This window comes from Papaver somniferum, chromosome 5, assembly GCF_003573695.1.
Source record: "Papaver somniferum cultivar HN1 chromosome 5, ASM357369v1, whole genome shotgun sequence".
Classification (NCBI taxonomy): domain Eukaryota; kingdom Viridiplantae; phylum Streptophyta; class Magnoliopsida; order Ranunculales; family Papaveraceae; genus Papaver; species Papaver somniferum.
In genome coordinates this window covers 150,005,271-150,015,229 of record NC_039362.1, presented here as the reverse complement: position 1 = coordinate 150,015,229, position 9,959 = coordinate 150,005,271, and the positions used below count along the sequence as shown (strand labels likewise).

The following is a 9,959-nucleotide window of genomic DNA, read 5'->3' as shown; positions in this document are numbered from 1 at the left end:
CCAGAAGGATAGCCACATATTTGGGATGGTTTCTCTTAACTGTGGCGGACTTTGTAAAAAATTCGTCACTCATGTTGGGTTTGGAGTTGATAACGTTTTTCTACATGGCGGCGGGACTATCTTCAGGTGACATCCTAACAGAATTTTCTTGTGTTGCTTTTGCCTTCAAAATAACTACAACGGAGCAAAACGAAGAAAAGTTACTAAAATAAAAAAAGAGAGTGCATGAAGCCTACTTTATCACCGGTGGAGAATCTATTTTGGTCACATGCCAATTTATTTTGGTCACAAGTCATAGCACACATGGACAAAAGGAACACGCATAGCCGAAGGAACGGGGACTGATGCTCGCTTCAACAAGCCGTATTTTATCGTGGAAAACACGCCCATAGCCAGAGTCGTGTATAGCAACAGGGGGTGTGCTCTCGGTAAAAGGGAAAAGTGTATCCCACCACGGAAGTTATGCTCATGACCATAAAAGAAAAGGGAAAACCTAAAGCTAGGTTTTCATGGGAAAAGAATTAATAGCAGTCATCCGCCCGTGCATGCCTACTTTGCATAATATTCGTTTTCGTCGTTACTAATGAGGTGGCTAACATTACTGCGGTACTACTGGTAAAGAGGCATCATTCATACTGAAGTATTTCTACAAACTTACTGAAGATATGCCTGCTAGGGTTTACACCAACACAAACGAACGAGCTAAAGAAGAAACGCTAGAATACATACCTGAAATATGATCGCCTGGTTTATCGCTACCGTTCTGACACTAGCACCAAATACGGAAATAAAACCAATAATACGAGGTAAAGAGGAGGGGTGACGCCTTTAATAGGCATGGCACCTTTTGGAGTTCGAATAGGGGAAGGTTTCTTATTTTTGGGTCGTGCATGGAAAGAGGCAACCGGACCCGCGCCCGACCAAAGCCAAAACAACAACTCCGCGTCCCAAGCGTGCCAAGACAGCGCCACGGCCAAGCCAAGATAGCGCACGACCAAGCCAAGAGACAACGGCTCCATGCCAAGCCAGCAGTGCCACGACCAAACCAAGATAACGGCGCCATCTTAGCCGTTCAAAGCCGCACCATCTCCGCACTTCCATGACCAAGCCAACGGTGCCATTTTAGCCGTTCAAAGCCGCAGCACCATCTCCGCACTTTCGTGACCAAGCCAACGGCGCTATCTTAGCCGTTCAAAGCGGCGCCATCTTCACCAAGCCAACGGCGCCATCTTAGCCGTTCAAAGCATCGCCATCTCCACCAACTCAAAGCCGGTGCCAACAGTCTGCGTCCCAAGCCAATCCCGCCAGCAGTATGCGTCCCAACCATCAGTCCGCTCTATGTCCAGCGCCAGCAGTCCGCTCGAAAACCAACGCCATCTACCCTTCTGAGCCAGCCAGTGCCCATTCCGCGGACCAGACTGCAGTGCCACCTCTGCCGATCAGCAAGCCAAAGCTGCAACACTGATGCCAACAACTATGGCCTAGCCGAATTTATGCAAAGGCACTAATGCAAGGGTCACAGATTCCTCAGGACTCCCGACAAAGGTTAGTCAAATCTTCTTGACAATCTCTTCATGAATTACCGTTTCGATTTTATCCTTGTCCGTTACCATCTTATGCTTACCCAGCAACAATGCCACTGTTCCGAGCTAAGCATGGGACTTAATGTTGATGGTGGTTTTTAGCTTAGGGTTAAAACTGTAAAACCTTACATCTGATGTGACGCCACTCTGTAAGGAAACAGAGCCATGAGTGTCAACCTCTCCACTGACACACCTATTGAACCGGTTCAATATATTTACATGAAATTTATCCAGACTGGACATGTAGCAACCATCCCAGATGACCTGTAAATTTCGGCACCTCGCCAATACAAGACTCAAGCTCCTAGATGAATTGTTCACTAGTATAGAGCCTAATGAGTGTATAAGCTCCTAGCTGTATTACTCATTAATTCCGGATTCTACTGAGTACTTTTCTTGTGCTATGTTCCCCGGCAGAACCCTTAATATCGGTATGGCATGACGGATTTGTGTTCGCTCGCAGCAGAGTAGCATGAACCTCCAAGTACCAAAATTAAGGCAATTGCACAAAATGCTCAGACGGAAAGCACACTGCATTTTTTAAATAAGGATTTTTGTGGAAGCATACAAAATCCAGCCAATTATTGTGATAACTCACAAAAAACTCATAAACCTGACAAACTTGCAAAAATTAGGGTTTCGCGCCCCGCGAGCACACTAAACCCCTTGGTTGAAATTATGCTTAGCCAAACTAGGCAATTAAATTCTCCATAGCTCAATGGAAGTGTGGCCACGCCCTAGCTTGCCGACCCCACTTCCCAATCGACCAATCAGGTCTCTCTAAACCCGACACATGCACTAAAAGAGGAGCCACGCCCATGCTTGGACGGCCCCCTACTTTCATTGACCAATTAGGTTGCTCCAAACCCGCCGCAGCCTTAAAATAGGTTGCCATATACTAAGTTGGTTTCCCAAAAAACCCGCGCCAACATGCCAATCAGCATGCCAAACATGCCAAGCAGCATGCCAAACTCACCAAGCGCGCGTGCCATACGCACATGCCAATCGGCATGCCAAACATGCCAAGCAGCATGCCAAACTCGCCAAGTGTGTGTGCCATACGCATATGCCAAGCAGCATGCCAAACTCACCAAGCGCGCATGCCAGACGCATATGCCAAATCGGCATGCCAAACATGCCAAGCAGCATGCCAAACTCGCCAAGTGCGCATGCCAGACGCACATGTCGAGCAGCATGCCAAACTCGCCAAGCTCTCATGACAGACGCACATGCCAATCGGCATGCCAGACATGCCAAGTAGCATGCCAAACTCGCCAAGCGCGCATGCCAGACGCACATGCCAACCGGCATGCCAAACATGCCAAGCAGCATGCCAAACTCGCCAAGCGCGCATGCCAGACGCACATGCCAATCGGCATGCCAAACATGCCAAGCAGCATGCCAAACGCGCATGCCAGACGCGCATGCCAATCGACATGCCAAACATTCCAAGCAACATGCCAAACTCGCCAAGCGTGCATGCCATACGCACATGCCAATCGGCATGCCATACATGCTAATTAGGGTTTCGGCACGCTAAACCCTAATTAGACAAAATTTTCAGGCGCCGACGGAAGGTATCCATAATCAACGGCTATGCTTTCTCATGATATGCAATCTCAGCCATCCAAGTTCGCTACTGAGTTGATAGACTTGTGTCAACTTTCAGGCGACCGCCTAAAACTAATGTCCATGGCTACGCCAGGCGCCACTTGCACCACCGTTCCACTGGCATGCACGAGCCATGCCAGCCATGACGCATTGCCACTGGCATGCACCAAAACGCCACTGCACCATCTTCAGGTGCCAACACAAGGTAGCCACAATCAACGACTACCCTTATTTCATAAGATGTGATCTCAGCCATCGAAGTTCTCCACCAAGCCGTCAATCTTGTGGCAAGTTTTAGGCGACCAGCCGAGACGAGCCTAATAGCATCACATGCTATTTACCTTCGGCAAGCCTCTCAATTTCAACTTGCCACACGTAGCAAAGTGCTACATTTTTTTCACGAAAACACTCGAGACATCGAAACATGTCAAGAACTGGGGGATACTCATCAGGGTATTGGTCTGGAGGTTTACAGCGTGCGGCGTGCAATACGCCCGTTACAAGAAAGTGTCATAAAGTGAAGCGGTTAGTAATGGCAAGAAGTAATGGTGAAACGTATCCTTCATTACGGAAACATCAATTCCAGGCGTTACCCATTACTCTTTTCTTCCACCACTCAACCGTTTTCACTTCCTACGAGACCAGGGTACGTTTTATTGCGACTTATATAAATAGGTCTCACCTATTTCCACCAAACACAAGTTTTGGTCAGGAGAACAATACAATATCCAGAAATCATCTGACAGCTTTTCATTTAGCTAGACAGTTCAACTTTCTGATACAAGTCGCAAAACACCCACATCTCCAGAATCAACTATTCTGGTCTCAACACTTTCTTCGCTTCCCTCCCTAAGACCAACCTTTCTCCTTCACTTTGTGACTGAAGCAAGCATGGAACGACCATTTCTTGGTTTAGGCTAGGATTGTACAGATTGATCTCTCGAATCAAAATTATTCTCGTGTAGTACATTGTTTAGGGTTTAGACTAAGTTTCTCACCCACTCACACGAAATTACAAAAATCAGCAGAAATGGTTTTCACCCTCAAACAGTGAGGTATTGACCATTGAACCTGAAGATGTTGTTCCAGTAGAAGGTATTCCAGTTAAAGTGTGTGTGCAAGTCAATTTGGATTATCCGTTAAGGAGAAGGGTTATGGCAATAATTAATGTTGGGTCTACTAGATGGATCAAAATTTTCTATGAAAAGTAGCCACATAAGATCTGTCCTAATTGCTTCATTATAAATCATACAAAAGGTGCACGTAATGCTGCAACTGATTATTTGGCTAAGGCTCATGCTAAGCCACATTTCTTTGGAGAACTGAAAAAAGGTGAAAGGAAGAAAATTGTGATTGCAAGAGGAGGTGATCAAGTTCCCAATTTCTCTCAAAAGAATGTCAGGAAGGGTACTGTTTTTTTTCCTCCTAAAGATAGATATGTGCTTAATCAAAATTTCAGTTTTCAAGAAACTCTTAAGGATGCTAATGAAGGAGAAAGACTTGGTAAGAGATGGAGAAATGATCTTCCAGTTGCTCATGATTTGGATCTTGAGAGTACTGTTAATGGCAAACTTGGAGACACACATGCAACTAACATGGTCACAGCTAGAGATATCCAAAAAAGCAGCACAAAGGAGATCCAGGTATTTCAATTTATATAATTTTGTTATTTAAACTTTGGTTTTCCTCTTTCAAAATGAAGATTTTATCTTAGAATGTGAAAGGAATTGCAAATAGGTTTACAAAGGATCAGTTTAAAAATTTGGTTAAAACACAAAACCCTGATTTTGTTTTTCTCTGTCAAACAAAAGTAGATGAAGATAGAATGATCTTAGTAGCCCAATCTATTCATTATCCTAATTATGTTTGCATAGATAGAATTAGATATGCAGGAGGTCTTATTCTTATGTATAAAGATGAAAATGATGTTGAAGTGATAGGAAACAATATTATTCATGGTGTCATTCAATTGTTTCCTAGTAAACCTAAGGCTCTTATGTCTTTTATATATGCTTCTACTTACACTGAGCCTAAGAAAACTCAATGGAATTTCCTATAAGAATTTATTAAAGATGCTCAACAACCATGGTTAGTTCCAGGTGACTTGAATTTTCATCTAGATAGTTCCAGTAATAATTCTGATAAATGGGTTCAAGGTAAGGTTAATGAAGCTAGTTTACTGGATATAGGTTATGAGGGTAGAGACTATACTTGGACAAGTAATTCCTATGGAACTGGCACTAGGAAAGCTAGATTAGATATGACCTTAAGCAACAATGACTGGGTTTTCTACTTCTCTTCTGCTAAACTCCTGCACTTAAATTTTAATGCCTCTGATCATTGTCCTGTCTTGCTCATTACTAATCCTATCCCTAAACATTTGTGGAGGCCCTTTAAAAATTTTAGAACTTGGATTGGTCATAGTGAATTTAAGAATAAATTTGAACAATCCTGGAATATCGATGTTCATGGAAGTCCAGCTTTTAGGTTGAACCAGAAACAACAAAGTGCTAGAATTACTTTGTCTCAATGGAACAGAATGGAGTTTGGGGATATAAAAAAAATATTAATAATATGCAAGATGAACTGAAAATTGCTCAGGATGATATAAGTTCTACCATGCAACATGCTAAGGTTAAAAATATTGTTAGTGATCTTGAAAAATGGTACAATATTAAATCTAATTTTTATAGAGAAAAGTCTAGGGATAAAACTGTTTTTGAAATGGATAATAATACTAGATATTTTCATTCTATAGTTAATAAAAGATTGCATTCTAATAATATAAATGCTCTTTGTGACTCAAATGGAAATTGATATAGAGATAGAAATGGCATTAATAGTCTTCTTACTAATCATTTCAGCTACATTGCATGTACTTCTAATCCTGTTTTACATGATGTTGATTTTGAAAAAATTCCTAAACTTCTTATTGATGAAGATAACATTATGTTCCGTGTTTTTCCTAATGAGCTTGAAATTGAAAACGTCGTCAAAAACATGCCTGCTTGGAGTGCTCCTGGTCCTTATAGTTTTCAGTCAGGATTTTATCAATCTCAATGGCATATTGTAGGTAAGGATATTATTGATGTTGTGCAGAGGTTTTTTCATAGTGGTCATATGGATAGAAGTTTGAATAGGACTTATATTTCTCTATTTCCTAAATGTAAGAGTCCAAAACAGCCTTATGAGTTTAGACCAATTGGTCTCTGTAATGGTTCTTATAAAATGATTTCTAAAATATTAGCAAATAGGATCAAGACTCTTCTTAAAAATTTGATATCCCCTTATCAGACAGCTTTTGTTCCTGGTAGAGCTATTCATGACAATATCATTATTTCTCATGAAATGATTCCCTATATGAAGAATAAAGAAGGTTATAATGGCATTATGGCTCTTAAACTTGATCTGTCAAAGGATTTTGACAGACCGGAGTGAACTTTTCTTAATAAAGTCTTAGAGAGTTTTGGCTTTAGTAAAGATTTTTGTAATCTCATTATGGAGTGTGTTTCTACTACTAGCATAAACGTTCTCCTTGATAGATCTCCCTGATCAATATGTGTCAACTAGAGGAATCAGACAAGGGGATCCTCTGTGCCCTTATCTATTTATTCTAGCTATGGAGTACCTGTCTAGATCCCTGCTTTTGGCCGAAACTGATAAATCCATTATTGGTGTTAAATTTTCTAGGAAAGCTCCTCCCATTACCCACTTGCTTTTTGCTGATGACATTCTTATATTTGGTCAAGCTAATTTTCAGCATGTTAACAATTTTCTCAAGATTTTACCGGATTTTGGTAAGCTTTCTGGCCAAATGCTTAATTTTGACAAGTCATGCGTGTATTTCAGTAAGAAATTAAGTCCTGAATTTTGTGACAGTCTTGCTCAAGATGTCAACATGAATATAGTTTCTGATTCAGAAAAATATCTTGGAGCACCTCTGTTGTTAGGTCACTCAAAGATTAAATCTTTTGATCATATAGTTCAGTCTTTTGAAGCTAGACTCGGAAACTATGTCAGTACTACTCTAAATCAAGCAAGTAGATCTACTCTTATCAAATCTGTCTTGAATTCTTTACCATCTTATCAAATGGGGTGTTTTAAGATACCTACAACTCTGATTGATAAACTTGAGTCTCTACAAATGAACTTTTGGTGGAGTCATAGGGCTAAGAAAGGAATTAAGTTCATAGCTTGGGACAACATTAATAAATCTAAGGATTTGGGAGGTCTAGGATTTAGGAATTTGGAGACTTTTAATGTTGCGCTTATATGTAAGTTGGTTTGGAAACTAGTTACTGAGCATGATGAATTATGGGTCCAGATTCTTGGTGCTAAATATTTTCATAATTGTAGCATTCTTCATTTACAAAAACTTAATGAAAATTGTTCCCGGATATGGAGAGGAATTTACAGGTGTATTGAAAATGTTGGGAACAATAGTTGTTGGGACATTAGATGTTGTACTAAAACCAAAATCTGGTTAGATTGTTGGGTCTTTGGTCTGGATCATCCTCCTACCCCTATTAAAGGCCTAGCAAATTCTGTCTCCTATGCTTTTGTTGCTGATCTTTTCTATGCAGGCACTAGGACTTGGAATGTGCATTTAATTCATTATCTGTTTGATTTAGATACTGCTACTAAAATTATAGCAATGCATGTCCATGTAATTGGTGAGGATTCTCTTATATGGCTTCCTGATAGAAAAGGGCAATTCTCTGTTAAAAGTGTCTACATGTTCTATGTAGATCCTCTAATTCCCCTGCAGGTACCCAATCTGTATCTCCTCAAGTTTGGAATGCTCTTTGGAAAGTTACTTTACCTCATAAAGTAAAACTTTTTGTTTGGAAGTGTCTTAAAGACATAGTTTCAATAAGAGATAAGTTATCTAGATATAAAGAAGAGATTGATTTGAAATGTAGTTTGTGTAATCATCCTGCAGAATCTATCAATCGTATTTTCTTGGATTGGCCTTATGTTAGATCTGTTTGGTTGGCTCTTAATATCAATGTTGGTAATGTTATGGCTCAATATGGATCTTTCAAGAACTGGATACTCTCTTGGTTCTCTGCGGGATCTAATTTTACTTTTGGTACATGGATTACTAGACATGATTTTAATAAATTACTCATGGTGTCACTCTGGACCATATGGAAAGACAGACGTTCTAAGATTTTTCAAAACATCAGTCCTAATAAGTCTATGTCTATAGTTGTCATTAATAGGATGGTATCCCCTATTTCAAATCCTCGTAATACTAATAATGGTGTTCTGCAGGTTCAAAATTGGAAACCACCAGAGAATGGTTCTGTTAAATTTAATTTTGATGCTTCTTTTAAACATGATACTTTACATGGAGGCATTGGATTAATTGTGAGAAACTGTGCAGGCTACTGCCTTGGAGTTCAAGGGCAATTCTTCAATGGAGGAATGAGGGAAGGTGTTGAAGTTGAAGAACTGGAATGCAAAGCAATGAAAGCTGCTGCTACTTTGGCTGTTGCAAAGGACTTCAACAATGTCATCTTTGAATCGGATTGTGAGGCTTTAATAAAATTCATCAATGAATAAACTTTCTATGTTCATTGGATGAATCAATCTTTAGTTTTGGATATTAGGTTTCTTTTAAGTAAAATCAGTAGATGGAAGTGTGTTTCAGTTAAGAGAGAAGTTAATGGCTGATAAACTTGCTAAGAAAGCTAGAACTACACAGTCAAATTTTGAGTTTTACAATATTTTTCCCAATGACATACAAGGATGGATAGATCATCACAATCATGTAACCTCTCATTAACTATAAATATAATTCTATTTTGAATCAATAAAAAAGAAGAAGCTTATTTCGAAGAATTCACAAAACACTGACCTCACAATAGGACCACAGTATGCGAATGGATTAGGCCGATCCAAATGAAAATTAGTTTTCTTCAATAATACCGTAGTGAAAACATGTACAAAAATCCAAATGATGGATGCGTGAGGCATGCAGATATAGGGACACATTCCAGCAGTATGTTACAACGGAACAAAAACAAAACACTACAAAAAATAATGTCACATTTGCTTCCACCCTAACAACCACTTTGAGTAGAGAAACAAAAGAAAATGTGATTTTCGTTTGACATGTCGCTCATGCCTAACAGGTTGCTTAATTTGGCACTGTACCTGCTCGTACTGTGACGTGACTTGCGAGCTGTCTTGATTTTCATTTGGATTGTGCTTAATTCATTTTTGTTTAAATATTCGTGACAATCTAAAAAGTTAAGGTGAGCAAGTTATGAAATTTATTCAATATATGTTTCCGGATAAAGTGGCTGTGCCTGTCATGCACTAAAAATCCAGCATGACCGTGCTGTTAAATTCCACTGCTTAAGACAAATTTAAAGCTGATGTTAGTTGCTTAAATTTAAATCCGGATAATTAAATTAAACAAGTAGGAGTAATATAAGATGAAAAATCTAAACAATGACAATTGTGTTTTATTTATTGCAACTGGATGATAAGAAACAATTTTTTAATGTTACGCGTGAGAGGCGTGACAGTGGGGTGACTTTGTGCGTATTGCAATTGCTAGGCGAGTGCTGTTTTCATCTCATCGTGCTCATAGAGAAAACAACAAGAAAATTATTTCCAAGGCTGCCATGCTAAGATTACCAAATTGGTTTACGTAACCACCATGAAATTTCCCCCTAATGCAATTATTTTAGTTTTATATCGATTAGGTAGCCTCCAGCAAAATTTTCTTGGTATGCGTTTTCCACAACGTTC

At 39.7% G+C, this 9,959-nt stretch overlaps 1 protein-coding gene across 1 annotated transcript; it reads left to right on the top strand.

Moving 5' to 3' along the window:
* The first annotated feature begins 6,813 nt into the window (after positions 1–6,813).
* LOC113279856 lies at positions 6,814–8,762 on the top strand. The gene is made up of 4 exons (XM_026528508.1): positions 6,814–7,468; positions 7,551–7,676; positions 7,778–7,962; positions 8,046–8,762. Exons 1-4 carry the CDS (start codon positions 6,814–6,816, stop codon positions 8,760–8,762), a joined length of 1,683 nt encoding a protein of 560 aa, XP_026384293.1.
* Positions 8,763–9,959: the final 1,197 nt, after the last annotated feature.

Coding starts and splice junctions, on each gene's coding strand:
- LOC113279856 (XM_026528508.1), top strand. CDS start 6,814: ATGGAGTACCTGTCTAGATCCCTGCTTTTGGCCGAAACTGATAAATCC. Junction 7,677..7,777: donor TGTACTAAAACCAAAATCTG/GTTAGATTGTTG, acceptor TTTTCTATGCAG/GCACTAGGACTTGGAATGTG. Junction 7,963..8,045: donor ATCCTCTAATTCCCCTGCAG/GTACCCAATCTG, acceptor TTTGTTTGGAAG/TGTCTTAAAGACATAGTTTC.